This window comes from Paracoccidioides brasiliensis (assembly GCF_000150735.1).
Source record: "Paracoccidioides brasiliensis Pb18 unplaced genomic scaffold supercont2.2, whole genome shotgun sequence".
NCBI classification, from domain to species: Eukaryota; Fungi; Ascomycota; class Eurotiomycetes; order Onygenales; family Ajellomycetaceae; genus Paracoccidioides; species Paracoccidioides brasiliensis.
In genome coordinates, this window is record NW_011371359.1 from 2,863,769 (window position 1) to 2,880,098 (window position 16,330).

Consider the following 16,330-nt stretch of genomic DNA (forward strand, 5'->3'; position numbering starts at 1 on the left):
GAGGCTAGGTAGGGAGCGGGCAAAAATGTAACAACTTTGCGGATTTGTTGCCTTTAATTATTTTCCATGCACTTGCGACACAACGTTGACTCCGTATTTTCCAGGCCCTTGCGTGGTAGAAGGCAACATTGGTGTTGCTGGCCGGCCGAATACCACCGGTAAACTTTCTGGGAATTCTTCTCTGGTTGTTAACTAGCGAACTTCCCTTTGTGACGGGAGTAGCTAACTCCATTGCTCCTAACCGGTTCATATGCACTTCTGGGTGCAAAACTTCATGAAGACTCGACGGTTGCAGCAAGGTTGAAGAAAGCTTATGATGGTCAAGTGACTGCTGCTTACCCTTCGCAATCAAGACCCGAGTGGTAACTAGCTCAAGTGGGATTGCAGTGGCGGCAGATGTTCGGGTTATCCTTTGCTGCCCTGGGGACAGAGGCACTGTACACCATGACCTCGTTAATACCCCCTCTTAGACAAGCTGCAGCCTTTTTAGTCCCAGCGAGAAAATCAATGTTGTCGGTATTAAGCCAGCCGTTGGACTCACATCCCGCTGTGGTGTTGTTTCCAACTTCCCTATAGTTGCGTGGTGCGGACTACGTTTCTGCCTGCCAACTTTTCGTTCTAGAAGGGAAACGTACCGGAATTGCGACAAATGTCATCGAGCTATGGAGGCTTTGATTGGCATGGCCTATTCGTACGAGCAGAAGAGACTGAATAGGGATAAGTGGTGGTATTACTAGGCAACTACTTCTGATATATTCTGCCATTACTGGCTACGGCTTTGTATCATTTTGCCTTCATGCCTTTACTATTCTTCTTCTTTTTCCAAGTGAAAAAAATGGAGCAAAGGGGTTGGAGGAGCTACTCAAGTTTCTCCTACGGCTATGGTATTTTGATACATGCTTCTTGCAGGTAACGGAATCCATTAAAATTAGATACTGAGATAACATACAGCTATATTGGTGTCAGGAAGAATGTGTCAAGAAAAATAAATGAGCGAACTACTCTCACAAAGAAAGCTCGCACATCTAGATTCGTAGACAGGAAGGCAAGAATTACATACTAGCCCACCACTGTCGTCACGTTTAATGCTCCACATCAAGAACTCTTTTCAGTGAAGAAGAGGATTTCTCATACTCCTCCACCCTAGTCTGAGAACCGCTGAGCTTACCCAGCAACCAACGGATCCGCGGTCCTGTCTCGCTTGTCTGCTTAGGGAGGGACCCGAGCACCTGTAGCTCTTTCTCATAGGTCTCGATATTCTCGTTCTCCATTGCGATCAGCTGTGAGAGTATTGCCATGCCAAATCGACTACTCAGTGATTTATTATCGGTAAGTTGTTTGAAAGCGGCATGGAACACCGGTCTTGCTGGTTTGATGGTTGATGGAGAGCCGTTAATGCTGGTAACGGATATAAGCTCAGCTTGTTCCAGGGCTTGGATCACGCTCTCTCCACCGCTCTTGAACAGCGGGTTAAGAAGAATCTGATTGTATCTCAGATTTTCTGTACCAGTCTCCCCCAGTTTTGTTATGAGATACCAGGCTTGTTCTGCGGTCCAGGGGTGACTACCCTTGGCTGGGAGGTCAAGGATAAACATTTTTAATATCTCAGCAGAAGACTCATCAATGATCCGTTGTACAGCATCTGTGGTCCCAGTTTAGCAAGTGTAATAATGAATCGCGAATGTCGGAAGAGGTCACAAACCTTTTGGCGTTGCTCCAGCCTTAATCATGCGAGCCAGAAATTCAAGGTCCGTGAGGCGTCCGCCCAATACTTGGATAGAAGCGTCAAGCTGTTCCATATGTTTAATTATCTTACCGCTGCCTTCTTTATCTCCTTCGGTGTCTGCTCGAATGTGCTCAAGGACGAAACGCTTCGCAACGTCTTGAGAGCAGTCTCGCAATGATAATTGATGGAAGACAGTATTTGGAAGAGCTTCGCTCAGCGGTTTGGAAGCTGAAACATCTGCAGTTAAAAATATTACACGAGCAACGTTGGATGCCATTACGGTTGCAGCCCAGTGGGCCAATTTATCATAGATCATTGGCTTTTCGGTTTTCTTATGTAAGAAATTATCGATGACAACAATTGGGCGGCACTCAGGATGAGCTTCGAGATACTCTTCGTCGTTCAGATTGACGTCTTTGTCGTCCTGTCTTCTTGTTTCAAGGGCCACTTGCTTCAAAGCATTGGTGGTGTTTTGCAAAATCTTTCCGAGTTGAGCATCAAGTGTTTCCGAAAAACCAGCTTTTGCACCAGTAGTTCCTTGTATGGCCACGTCTATCACACTGCTGACACTGTTCATCCAGGAAAACACAGGTCGATAGCCAACTTCGGCGGCAGCAGCGTTAATAGTAACGCTATCGCCATTAGCATCTTGAATGGGCTTGCAATCTATGACCAGTTTGTATTTGCGATCCTTTAAAACTTCATCCAAAATGAGCTCCTTCTTTCCTGTGCCACGTGGTCCCTGAATAATAATGAAGGTACTAGCAGCTTCGAGCAACCAGCTTTTGATGAGTTCGATATCACTTTTCCGATCTTCCCATACTGCTTTGAGTCCTCCAGACTCTGCATGCTGGCGTCGAAATGAAATGATATCTGTCGCCTTGCTAGCTTGCCGTTGCACCCATTGCCAGATCATATTTTCATCCAGATGGAGAGGTCGTTTTATTCGAATTTTAATGCAAAACGTTCGAATGGGGTCGAATACGATAACTGTAATAGTAGCTAAAAGGGCCGCAAAAATGGGAATTACAATCCTGGGGTGGTTGAATAGCCAATCCCGTATCCACTTCCCTTTTACCTTTCCTTCATAGGTGATCTTAAGCAGAGTTCCTGACTTTCCTCCTCCTTCAGCCTCTGAGACTTTATATCCGTGTAGACAATTCTTAGCTGTTATCGCATATCGAAGATTTTGAAAATCGATGAATGCGTAGCGCGGCAAAACCTGGGAATTCGACGGTTGGACCACGATATCCCTTAATTTTCCGTACCGTCTAGCCAACGAATAAAGTGTTTCCTGGGTCAATTCTGCCGCAGAAGCTTCAGGAAATGTCGGAAGAAATTCAACTTTGAGTCTCCAGCTAGGTATACGATAAAGGTCCTCTATCCACGGTCGACCTCGCACCAACGCAGCCCGAGTAGCTCCAAACGGGTTAAACCATGGTCTGATAGGGTTGTTCTTGAGGTGCTCTTTCAGTCGACGCTCCAGTTCAGTGGCGCTAACGCCAGGCTCATGGGTAAATTTAACAAAAGCTCCACCCTCGTCAAAGCGAGAAATAATCTCTGTAATTTCTGTTCGCAACTCAGGTGGTAATGCTCTCTGGATTACTGACTCGGGATTCGCGACAGCGAATTCAGGTCTGTCTATCCACCTCTTAATGAGACTAGAGGCAGAAGAATCTGAACTGGCAAAAGATATTGGACGTAGCCATTTCAGCTTGAGGGGAAATAAGTCTGAGGCGATGATATATCAGTCTCTGAGATGTAGTTCATATCCCTATGGCGCATAGATATATACATACTGTCAACATAGACTATGGATTCATTTGGACCTGCTTGGATATGTCCGGATTCATCTCCTCGGGAATGCACAGGGACATGATTTAAATCAGTGCTTAACAGCCTGGACAGCCTGACACTCGTAGGAAGTCGGCCAGGCGCCCTCAGACACCTCCTCCCCAAAGCACCTATCATAGTGTAAACAAACAGAGTTTTGCTGGGATACAATAGCTCATTGTTGTTACATTCACCACCATCTTTTACGATTTATGTATCAAGGCTGACTTCTTGCCGCAGCCTTTTCCAAGGCTTGTTGTTGAGTAACTAACTGTTAGTTAGCTGGAAACGTCTGCAAGTAACTCTGACGTAATGGGCTGAGTCATCTAAGGAGTTTATGAATATCACATGACCTCAATTTTATTCCATCGTTTGATCAATCGAAGCGAATAATCTCGAGGTTGAACCGCAATTTGAATAACAGATTTGATATTCACTGAAAGCCCAAGTATTCAATCCGATATCGATAGGGCATTGCCATATTGCTCATCCATAAATCCTCATACTTGGCGCATATAATCAATTGGGTTGGGTTGATATTCCTAACACCGAAAAATTAATCGTCCGAAGCTCAGATTTACCGATTCCGCATACCCCCCATAGCAAAAGCTCGTGCAGCCCTGGATCAGCTCATAATTTGTCAATCGCATTCCTAACAGACAATGGGTTGGTGGTGGAACACCTCTTTGAACCCGGAGAAACTCCCGGCACAAACTCCTTCGCCTGCCCCGACGGAGGACTCTAAGCTCACTCCTTCTGCCCACCTTAAACCCTCCAGTCGCGATGAACCCGCCGAAGCAGAGCTTCAAGCTTTCTTAAGGGGCGTCGAAGATGGGAATAATAATCCACAATCCTCACATTCGCCGCCATCATCATTATCAACAACACTGCCCACCCCCAACCTAACCTCAACAAATACACCTTCTACTCTCTCGCCTTCTTCCACCTCTAATGCAGAAACATCCGAAACATCTTCAAACATATCCCCTGAATTTCTCTATCCAACAACCATGTCCTGCCGATCTGCATTCGATTATGCTTTCTTCTGCCAGTCGTTTGGTGGTCAGTGGGTCAACGTATACCGGTACGGCGAGCTGCGCTCTTGTAGCGAGCACTGGTCTGATTTCTGGTTTTGCATGCGTACCCGCTCGTATCCCGATGAGGAGAAAGCAAAAATGATCGCTGACCGCTACCGAAAGAAAGCTGTCAAGTATAAGACTGGCCCTAGTAGCGAGGATGTATGGGATGTCAGGACGGAGCCCGTGAGGGATGCATTTCAAGGGGATCTGAGAGCGGTGGAACAGGAAATGATGAGAGCTGCTATGGAAAGGGAGAAGGCTGCAAAGGAGCTTTGAGAATGTTTTTATATTGGTGTGGCTCGCATGATAGGGTTTTTAAGTTTTTCTAGACAGAATGATCGAGATTAATGTTGATGGATGATGTGCTGCACAATATTTATTTTCGATCTATCTATCTTATATTTCCCTTTTGCTTTTTCCGAGAACAACGTAATAGAACCCTTTACAATATAAAAAATCGGTGTCAGGGGACTAGTTTAGCAGCTTGTGAATCTTTGCACCCGTTATAATCTTAAAATTTAGGACATAGCTTTGCCTCTCCTCGCTTTCCTGTCTCCCGGGAAGCCTAGCAGTATTCGGGGCTCATGTTCTGTCTATATGAACGCCCGATATCAAGGCTTACGTTCTGGATTGGTGTCAACTACTGAGTTCAAACCCTTAAAACTGAGTGCCAACTCTAGAAACTATAAGGGACTCTTTAACATCGGACTATGCGCTCTCTGGGAAAAAGAGCTGATTACAAACAAATATGAACAAAATGGAATATATATAGGCCTGTAGCGATGCCTAACAATAGTTGCCTGGAACAGAGAATAATAAAATCAGTAACTTTTAAATTTGGAAGCTGAAAATAATGTTGTAAATGGCATAAAGAGATAGGATAACGTGAAAGAGATTGAAATAAAGCCATGCGGAATCCAAAGCCAACCAGCCACAGCTACCTGTAGATCCTTGGTTATTTATTAACAAGACCATGGGGCCATGAAAGAGCCAAACCCTTGTGTGTACAATAAAATAAAACGAAACCCCACAGTCTCTGAAACTAAACGCTATCCAAGGGCATGGGCCGAAAAATGGTTTTGCAAGACAATTCGCCTCCGGCTCTGAATCGATGCATTGCAGAAATTCCCGAACGAAATTTCCAAGGTTGAATAGACTCAAAAAGCGCTACAAAAAGGGACACATCAGAAGAAAATCAGAAAAAAGGAAATGTGGATTTAAAGATGCAAAACAAAATAGGATAGTTGTGACACAAGCAAAATTCCGTCCACGACCTGTAAAAGACGTTGAACAATTGAATTGAGGTCACAAATGCCACCAGATAAGGAAGGAAATTCAAAATGATATAACACAGTAACGGGATACAAATGCTCATGCTAAAAAAACGTGGAAAGGTGGCGGGTATATTCGGCATATCAATAAATGGCAAAAAAAAAAAAAAAAAAAAAAAAAAAAAAAAAAGGAGTGAAAATACATATCACCAAGCGCCTAAAAAGAAAATAAATAAAGTTGCGTCCGCTCATAGAGAAGACAAAATGTACATTTGGTGGGAGACTTGACGGCTTGAGAGCATCTAAAACGCCATTATAGACCCCGACAAGGAGGATAAGGAAGCTAGATAAACCCAGAGAGAGTAGCTCACTGCTGTCTCCAGCTCTACGCGCCGACAGCCTGCGCCCGCACAGCAGGGACAGCGTCAATTGCAGGACGACGAACAATTCCTCCAGTTACAGGAAGTTGAGAACTTGTACCAATAAGGTATGAGTCGACTTCACGGGCAGCTTGACGGCCCTCATTAATACCCCTGAAAATATGTGAGCTAAAAATTCTCCTTTGAAAAAAATAGAAAATGGAATGAAGACGTACCAGACGATCAGAGACTGTCCACGTCTACAGTCACCAGCTGCGAAAACTCCTGGGACATTAGTCGAATATTGACCGGGAGGCGTCTTGACGTTCTTCCGAGCATCCTTCTCGATCTCATCTCCAAGAAGCCTATCCTCAGGTCCCAAAAAGCCCATGGAGAGCAAAACAAGGTCTGCTGGGAAGAACTGCTCGCTCCCCTCCACCGTCTTCATGTCCCAGCCACCAGAGGCACTCTTAGTCCACTCGACCCGGGTGGTGTTGATTCCTTTAACAACACCGTTCCCACCGACAAATTCCTTCGACATCACACAATATTCACGAGGATCCTTTCCCATATGAGTCTTCACCTCAGTGTGACCGTAGTCGACGCGGTAGATACGTGGCCATTGAGGCCATGGGTTGTCCCGAGCCCTCTCTGGAGGAGGCTGAGGTAGCAATTCGAAGTTGGTCACTGACTTGGCACCGTGTCGGACTGAGGTACCAATACAATCATTACCTGTATCACCGCCGCCAATGACAATGACGTGTTTGTCTTTGGCAGAGATATATTGCCCATCAGATAACTCGGAGTCCAGCAGGGATTTGGTGTTGCGGTGAAGAAATTCCGTAGCTAAATGAATCCCGTCAAGCTCACGGCCGGGTATCTTCAAGTCTCTTGCAACTGTAGCTCCAGTGGCTATCACGACAGCATCGTTCCTGTCACGTAGTTCCTGCAGAGAAATATCCTCCCCTGGTCCTACAGATGTGTTGGTAACAAATTTGACGCCTTCAGCCGCCATGAAGTCAACGCGCCTCTGAACGATCTTCTTGTCGAGCTTCATATTTGGAATACCATACATCAGCAAGCCGCCAATGCGATCGGCACGTTCATAAACGGTGACGCTGTGCCCTACGTGGTTGAGCTGATCTGCTGCAGCAAGTCCAGCGGGCCCTGAGCCTATAATTGCGACGGTCTTGCCAGAACGACTTGGTGGAGGAGTGGGAATCATCCAACCCATCTCAAAACCTCTGTCAATGATTGCACACTCGATACTCTTGATACCAACAGGGTCCTCGTTAATTCCAAGAACGCAGGCACCCTCGCAAGGAGCTGGGCACACACGTCCTGTGAACTCAGGGAAGTTATTTGTCATAAGCAATCGGTTAAGAGCATCTCGCCACTGATTCTGGAAGACAAGTTCATTCCATTTGGGGATAATGTTTGAAATGGGGCATCCAGTATCAGATTGGCAGAAAGGAACACCACAATCCATGCAACGAGCAGACTGGTACTTCAATTCATCTTCTGTCAGTCGTGTGCTCAGCTCAGCCCAGTCACGAGTTCGAAGTTTTGCGTTGCGATATTTTTCGCTACGCCGCTGGTACTTCATGAAGCCTTTGGTCTTGTCCAGGATCAGGGCATTTCGCTTTTTCTCTGTCTTCAAGTCGCTGATGGTGTCTTCAATATCCAGAATATCACTTTTCTTGGGCTCGTCACGATGCTCATGGACTTTCTGAGCGGTTTTCTTTGCAGGATTTCCGGACGAGAAGGGAAGACTGAATTCAGCCTTCTTGGAAGCGGCAGTTTTGGCTGCTTCGTCCTCCAATACTCGCTTATAATCGGTGGGCAAGACCTTGACGAAATGGGGGAGCGCTCTAGTGAAATCAAGAAGGATACGGGCAGCCAGTTCTGAGCCCGTATAGTGGTGGTGATCCTCAATGAGGCCTCGTAGGAAGGCAATCTCTGCTGGGTCTTCAACCCCAGAAACTTCAACCATTTCCATGTTGATCTTAGAATGGAAATCCTGATTCACATCGAGGACATAGGCGATACCGCCAGACATCCCGGCTGCGAAGTTTCGACCAGTGGGCCCAAGAATTAGGACACGTCCTCCGGTCATGTACTCACAACCGTGATCACCAACTCCTTCTACGACTGCTGTAGCACCGGAGTTACGCACAGCAAATCGCTCAGCTGCTACACCACGGAAATAGCAGTGACCAAGTGTGGCACCGTATAGGCAAACATTTCCGACAATGATGTTTTCCTCAGCCTTGAAAACAGCGCTGCGTGGTGGATAAACGATCAAACGGCCTCCAGATAATCCTTTACCAACGTAATCATTGGCATCGCCCTCCAGCTCCAGCGTCACACCAGGCGCAAGGAATGCACCAAAGGACTGACCAGCGGATCCTTTGATATTTGCATGGATTGTGTCTTGAGGGAGACCAGCCTCTCCGTACCGACGACTAATCTGGTATGAAAGAGTAGCACCCAACGCGCGGTCAGTATTAACAATATCGCACTCAATGCGACATGGCAAGCCCTTTTCTAGTGCCAGTTCAGACTCAGCAATGAGCTTATTATCCAGACGAACATGGAGGCGATGGTCTTGCTTGCGAACGTTGTAGGTCGCTACGCCAGGTCGAAGAGAATGGGCGGGGGTGAGAATGAGAGAGAGGTCAATATTCTCCATTTTGGATGAGGGGAGATCATCCCGCATTTTCAACAGGTCAGCTCGACCAACCATCTCGTTGATAGTTCGGATGCCTAATTTGGCCATGATCGCTCGTAGTTCGTTCGCGATGTAGTAGAAGAAGTTGATAACATGCTCAGGGGTACCCTGAAACTTTTGCCGGAGGACAGGATCCTGAGTTGCAATTCCAACAGGGCAAGTACTATATTGATAAAAAGGGTTAGCCATGAAAATATTCCAAATGTTGAAACAAAATAAGAACATCTTGAATCTCACACCACTTCGATAACGGACTGGTCTGGAAAAAGTAACCCAAGCCAGGATAAAATAGGGTGAGACCAAGGAAATTCTTACTTAAGATGGCACTTCCTCATCATGATACAGCCCATCGCAATGAGAGGAGTTGTTGCGAAACCCCATTCCTCTGCTCCCAGTAAACAGGCCATAGCCACATCCCTACCAGTTCGAAGTTGACCATCAGTCTGAACGATAACACGGCCACGAAGATCATTAAGAACTAGCGTCTGGTGAGTCTCTGCTAGACCTAGTTCCCACGGAAGCCCAGCGTATTTAATTCCGGTCCATCGAGAAGCTCCAGTGCCTCCATCGTGACCTGAGATCAAAATATGATCCGCCTTGGCCTTAGCTACGCCTGACGCAACAATACCGACGCCAACTTCAGAAACAAGCTTGACGGAAACACGAGATCGTGGATTTGAACATTTCAGATCATAGATGAGCTGTTTCAGATCTTCAATTGAGTAAATATCGTGATGCGGTGGTGGCGAAATAAGGCCGACGCCAGGAGTGGAGTGGCGCGTCTTGCCAATCTCGGCAGATACTTTGTGACCAGGAAGCTCTCCTCCCTCACCAGGCTTGGCTCCCTGAGCCATCTTGATTTGAAGCTCATCAGCATCCGCAAGATAATTCGATGTGACACCGAATCGACCAGAAGCAATCTGCTTAATGGCAGATCTCATGGTGTCGCCATTCTCCATAAGCTTGCTACGCGTTGCATCTTCACCGCCCTCACCAGTATTGGACTTGCCTCCGAGTCTGTTCATCGCAATAGCAAGAGTGGAGTGAGACTCCATTGAAATAGAGCCATAAGACATAGCACCGGTCACGAAACGTCGAACAATCTCAGTCCAAGGCTCTACTTGATCGATTGGGACAGGAATACGTTGTTCGAAATCAAAATCAAGTAATCCACGGAGTGTACAATTCTTGATTTGCTCATGTTCCGAGCGGGCATATGCTTCATACGATTTGTCATTCTTGGTTCGCACGGCATCCTGGATGTTGGCAATGCTAACAGGATCATTGATATGAGGTTCGCCGCCATCACGCCAGTGATATTCACCTGATTCCGTCAAGCCGGGGGTCTCCGTGATGTGTCGCGATGGGAAACCCTTCTCGTGGAAGGCGAATGCATCCTCCGCGATCTGCTCAAACGTCATACCTCTTACCCTACTAGCGGTACCAGCAAAACAGCGATCAATTACACTGTCGTCAATTCCTAGGGCTTCAAATATCTGAGCGCCCTTATAACTTTGAAGAGTCGAGATCCCCATTTTGCTCATTACTTTGAGGATACCACCATCAACCGAGGCCTTGTAGTTTTCGATAATCTTCTCATCAGAGAGTTTCTTGCGGAATAAGTTTTCACGGTTCATCTTCAGGATACATTCCAGAGCCAGGTAAGGGCAGATACCATCGGCACCATAACCGAGCAGGACGCACATGTGGTGGACTTCGCGAGCCTCTGCAGTTTCAACGATGATAGCCGCCAGCGATCGCCACTTGTTGCGAACGAGATGATGGTGGACAAGACCAGTGGCAAGTAGAGAAGAGACGGGTACTCGGTTGGCGGAGGTGGCCCTATCAGAAAGGATAAGAACCTTATAGCCATTCTCGATACCCTCAGTTGCAGCGTTGCAAATACCATCCAGAGCATCTAAATAACCTTCAACTCCCTTTACTTTCTCAAACGTAATATCGATTGTTTTAACGGGCCAATCCTGGTGAATAACCGTCATATTTTTGATCGCATTGAACTCGCTTAGGGACAGAATCGGAGATTTAAGGAGTAGACGATGGCACTGTGAAGAATCCATCTCGAGGAGATTTCCTTGTGGGCCAACGTAACATTCTAGGGACATGACAATTGCTTCCCGGATGGGATCAATTGGGGGATTGGTGACCTGCGCGAAGAGCTGACGGAAATATTCATATAGAAGTCGAGGTTGCTGGGCTAGGCATGCAAGAGGGGCATCGTTACCCATAGATCCGAGAGCTTCCTTCGAATCCGCAGCCATGGGTCCCAAAATGAGACTTACTTGCTCATAGGAATAACCAAATGCCTTCAGTCGCATATCACTCTGGACTGTCGCATCATCCAAGGTGTAAGACAGGTTAGGTTTCTGCTCCTCCAGGCTCTTTTGGATGCTTGGAAGTCGGAGTAATTGGCTATCGACCCATGATCTGAAATCCTGGCGACTAGCGACAGTGGATTTCAACTCCGTGTCGTCAATGATCCTTCCAGCGATGGTGTCGACCAGCAGCATTTTGCCAGGCTGGAGACGCCCTTTTTCAATGATGCGCTCAGGCTCAAATGGAATTGTGCCAACTTCAGATGCGCAAATGATGCGATCATCGTCCGTGACATAGTATCGGCAAGGTCGCAGGCCATTGCGATCCAAGTTAGCACCACAGTAACGTCCGTCGGAGAAGGTGAAGAGCGCGGGGCCATCCCACGGCTCCATCTGGCAAGCTGCCCACTCGTAGAAAGCAGCCTTAGCAGGATCCATGGCAGCGTTGTCTTGCCACGCCTCGGGAACCATCAACATAACAGCTTCTGGCAAAGACAGAACTCCATTGATAGTGAGCAATTCAAGCACGTTGTCAAAGGCCGCAGAGTCGGAGCCACCATCCTCGACTATCGGGTAGAGGTAGTCCAGGTCATCCCCAAAAATATCAGATCGTAGAACCCCTTCTCTTGCCCTCATCCAATTCTTGTTACCGCGCAAAGTATTTATTTCACCGTTGTGTGCCGCCCAACGGAGGGGTTGAGCGCGGTCCCAGGAGGGGAAAGTGTTTGTAGAAAATCGCGAGTGGACCAACGCAAAGTGGCCTTCGTAGTCAACGGAGACCAGATCATGGTAGTACTCGTAGACCTGAACAGGAGCCAGTTGGCCTTTGTAGACGATATTTCGGTTGCTGAGGGAGCAGAGATAGAACCAATTAGCAAGGCCTAGGACATGAGTTGCTCGTTTCCGTAGGACATATAGCTGGCGTTCAAAGGTACGCTCGTCGAAATTCTGCGGATCCGTGGTCTCAGGCTTATTCCCATTGCCATAGGCGGATTGGAGCACAAGAAACGGCTGCATGATGACGGGCTCGCGAGACAGCGCAGCAGGACCAAGCAAGGTGGAATCGCGGGGGACATCGCGCCACCCCAGCACTCGCAGATGCAATTCTTTCGCCAGCTCTTCAAACGTAGCTATGGATTCTTTTAGTGTTTCAGGGTCGGGCTTGAAGAACAGGTTACCCGTGGCGTACTGGCCCATTGGAGGGAGCTCTACGCCGGCGTCCCGAGCGAAGTGCTTCACAAAGAACTTGTGTGGGATGCTGGTCATTACTCCGGCGCCATCGCCATCTCTTGCATCTGACCCGACTGCACCACGATGGGTCATGTTGCAAAGGAGGTTCCGAGCTAGACAAAGAAAGAAAAAAGACACGTTAGGACCATTTCGCCATTTACATCAAAAGGAATGTGGTCGTTGAGGTACTTACCATCGCTAACAATTTTGTGACTCGCCTTCCCCTTGATATGGCTTGTCCAGACAGTCAGTATTGATATTATCCGAACAGAAAAGAAGAGAACATTCAACTCACGCCGTGAAGCCTACACCGCAAGCATCCTTCTCCAGCTCAGGGTTATAGAGACCTTGCCGTAGGGGCAAGGCCTCTGCCCAGCCATACCCCTTCTCCGGCTTGTACTCCGAATACTCGTACGGCTGTTTCTCTTCGATGTTTTGACCACAGATTTGTTCCAAGAAACCCATTCTTCCGTCGGTGACCGACAGAGAATGCCTAGCAGCGGGTTGAAGAAATATTCCAAGATGATTTGGGTTAACGTGGTTAAAGCAGGTAAACAGAGGGATCTATTACGAAATATCTTTTTGATTCTATCCTGTCCCTTGGGATAGATTTGAGATTCGCTCCTTTTTACTTTCTAGAAATGCGTCCAAGAAATAGAGATGGAATAGAGAGCACGGTTAGATTGTCTGATCGATATCGTCACAGGCAGCGAATAAATCACCGATTTTGCACAGGTGATGGGTTGGTGAAGTCAATTGTGTGACGGCTATCCGGGGCTTTGGATCGAAGAAGGGAAGACGGTGAAGGAAAGAGAATGAAGAACGGGAAGAAAGAGACGAAGAGACGAAGAGACGAAGAAAAGATATTAGCCACCGGGTTAAGGAGGGGTGAAGCCGCGCGGAAATATAAAAAAGAAGTAAAATATCAGTGAGATGTGGGGTGTGGATTCCGATTAACATCCATGGATTGATTCCCAGTGGCAAAAAGTATTACTCCAGCGGAATGGAACGAGCCAAATGGACAAACGTCCGGCAATTATTATTGCCCACGGTAAGCTGGGCAAGAAGCATTACGTTCCCCGTCAATCTTCGGGTGTGAGCAATTCTCGGTGTCTGGATATTTGTTACATCTTTCCAAGGCCCGTCTACTAACAAAACTCTTAGATGCGGAGAGGGAACAGATGACAAACTATCCCACTGTGCTTAGGTTCGCGAGAAAAATTACCAACAAGGAGGGAATCGGAATGTCGGAGTTTTACCGAACCTGATAGGGGCCATCTCACTACCCCTCCACCGACTTCTTCACTATTGCCTATGATAATTTCCCTCCTTCAGGCGAGACAGCAATCAAGATGATGGGTTGGTTGAATTATTATGAAAGAAAGGTATTTGTCGAAGCTTTGTCCACTCTAATCAGAGCGATAAGGAGCCCGGCCCGCCAATCAGGAACCTGGCATTTTGCAACATGGGCCGAAAGCTTTGCGAGCCACAAACCTAGTCGATCAGATCTGCCCAAACCTTGGCTCACATGGGTGGAGCAAACTTGGGAATGGGAAGCCAGCCAGCCAGCGTTAGACAAGCGCCTCTAAATGGGGCTCCGTTGTCGGAGGGACAACGAAGCCCCGCAGTAAGGTTGCCAGAGAACCAAGGGGTGGAGCTGCAACTTGCTTGGAACCATCATATGCAAATATGAACACTCATACTTCTGGTAGACAGGCAACAAGAGCTCTAACTAATAAAACCCAGGGTTATTTAAACAGCCTTGGAATGGGAACAAGCCAGAGTTTGACTTTTCCCTAGCTTAGGGTTAGTTAACACCGAGCGAGGAACAAGGCATATTCAACAACATTCAACATACCGAGCGCTTGGCGGGAGGTAATTGTGCAGAAGCGAGCCACAAGGTTTGTCTGCATGCCACAGTAACGCGCCGGGACAGGGGTTTACGGTCCCCGGAAGGGAGTGGGAAGTTTCCACCCCAGCTGGGCACCTTGACGGAAGAATCACGCATTTACCCGAAGGTAAAACTCTGGTCTGGCCAGAGAGTAGGAGAGAAAAATAGGACAAGAAAAGAAAAATCATCTGTCGAATGATAAGCCGGAACCAAACTGTCGCTGGTAATGGGTGGAATGGACATTATCATCATTACGTTAGTTACCTATGTGTCACAAGAGCATGTGAATCCAGTCTTAGGGGAGCAGCAGCGGATTGATGGTGTTTGGGAGTAAAACTTTGCATCTCTTGAGTTGCAGAAATAATTTGACGAACATAAATCTGATAATAAAAGTATCTGAATAAATGAAACTCGAGGTTCCAAGTACAGAAAACAGTCGACAAGTACCTTGATGCAAACTGTTTTCGCCAACGAAACATTTAGCAAAACCTTCAACGAGCGAACCAGCTTTTTTCAATTACGCAAGCCCACACATACGGCGGGGGTAGGTTTTGCTTGAAGAGCTCGGAATCACTTTGCTGCTACAATGAAGAAAAGAACGGGAGCTATGATCACATTTATGCACGTCCCCAAACAACTTGCCACGTTTCCCCTTCCTTGGCAATCCGATTGATCCTGATGCCAAAAGGAGGAAAGGAGAAAAGAAATGAAAACCTATTACCCCAGGTATTTGCCCACTATTGCGTCTGCCATAAACGTGCAGCTTTGCAACAGGCCGTGTCCGGTGACTCGCATTTTGCATGTTCATGCAGGTCCGTGTCTCCATGCACCCCATGCTTGGGCGAACCTCCCTTGGTAGAATGGGGTGGCCTCCCCGCTTTATTATTTTTCCAGGTTAAAGAGCTTATTTTATATAGTTATATATTTAAATGTTGCGCTATTACAAGAAGGAAATTAATACTGTTTTTTGACACTGTCCCTTCTAGCATCTCCCGGTGGAGGAATGCCATTTTATGCCAATTGAGGGATATCCGGGAATGAAATGGCCAACCGTGAGCGGAAGGACTGCTATATTTCCCGGCAGACACGGGATGCGACTATTCGCAAAAGGCACCAAGCTGACTTCTTTGAATGTTCGAACCTCGGTTAAAGGCGTCGTTCAACAGTTCCGATGAAAGTTTGACCCCTATCGTTAAAGGTTAGCCTTGTGGTATCCATCCATGCCATGGAATGACCAAACAACAGCGCATGTAATCATGTCAGATCTGCGAATATAAAACGGAACATGATGGAACCCGAAATATCTCTGGGGGGGTTAATTAAGAAAGAATCTCCACCGCCAAGAGTTGGCTCTGGAGGAGCAAATTTAAACATTGGCTGGCTCCCGTTGATCCGATGTCGGCGTGGAATGGCGACTAAAGCGCTGCACGAATCTAACGATGCGTGCAACACAGTCAGCACATGAACTGAACTGCATCATGGTTTGGCTTTGTTAACCAATTTGCAGGTTCATCAAAAATAAAATGAGCATTTTTAATAACTACTTGGCATGCAGCTACCCTGCCTGCACTGAGAAGATCCATCTTCAAAAATAACTATCCATATGTGGAATGGAAACATCACCAGAAGATTTCTTCTTCCTTACGTGACGCCAGATCTGGCGTGCTTCCCGGGATCTCTTCACGGCAACACCGAGCTCTCCAGAACCTTCTTGGCCCGTCTAGTCGCACTTGGGCCTGCATCCCTTTACCAATAATGATCCAGGGGTTCCTCTCATGGGTCTCGTCCTAGCATGTGATGAGACCCCAGCACACTCTTTATCACACCGGCAGCGTCAATATAAGATCTGTCCTTCAGGACCCTAACTTCCCCTCAAT

At 47.1% G+C, this 16,330-nt stretch overlaps 3 protein-coding genes across 3 annotated transcripts; 1 reads left to right on the forward strand and 2 right to left on the reverse strand.

Moving 5' to 3' along the window:
* Nucleotides 1–1,082: 1,082 nt before the first annotated feature.
* PADG_02099 (uncharacterized protein) lies at nucleotides 1,083–3,697 on the reverse strand (the record flags this gene model as incomplete). The annotated part of the gene is made up of 3 exons (XM_010758905.1): nucleotides 1,083–1,642; nucleotides 1,703–3,457; nucleotides 3,526–3,697. The coding sequence occupies 3 exons, from the start codon at nucleotides 3,695–3,697 to the stop codon at nucleotides 1,083–1,085; spliced, it is 2,487 nt and encodes an 828-aa protein (XP_010757207.1).
* Nucleotides 3,698–4,221: 524 nt separating this feature from the next.
* On the forward strand, nucleotides 4,222–4,914 carry PADG_02100 (uncharacterized protein; the record flags this gene model as incomplete). Its single annotated transcript, XM_010759398.1, has 1 exon — nucleotides 4,222–4,914. The coding sequence occupies one exon, from the start codon at nucleotides 4,222–4,224 to the stop codon at nucleotides 4,912–4,914; it is 693 nt and encodes a 230-aa protein (XP_010757700.1).
* A 1,380-nt stretch (nucleotides 4,915–6,294) lies between these two features.
* Nucleotides 6,295–13,027, reverse strand: PADG_02101 (glutamate synthase (NADH); the record flags this gene model as incomplete). The annotated part of the gene is made up of 5 exons (XM_010758906.1): nucleotides 6,295–6,442; nucleotides 6,505–9,162; nucleotides 9,315–12,675; nucleotides 12,756–12,796; nucleotides 12,858–13,027. The coding sequence occupies 5 exons, from the start codon at nucleotides 13,025–13,027 to the stop codon at nucleotides 6,295–6,297; spliced, it is 6,378 nt and encodes a 2,125-aa protein (XP_010757208.1).
* Between the last annotated feature and the right edge of the window lie 3,303 nt (nucleotides 13,028–16,330).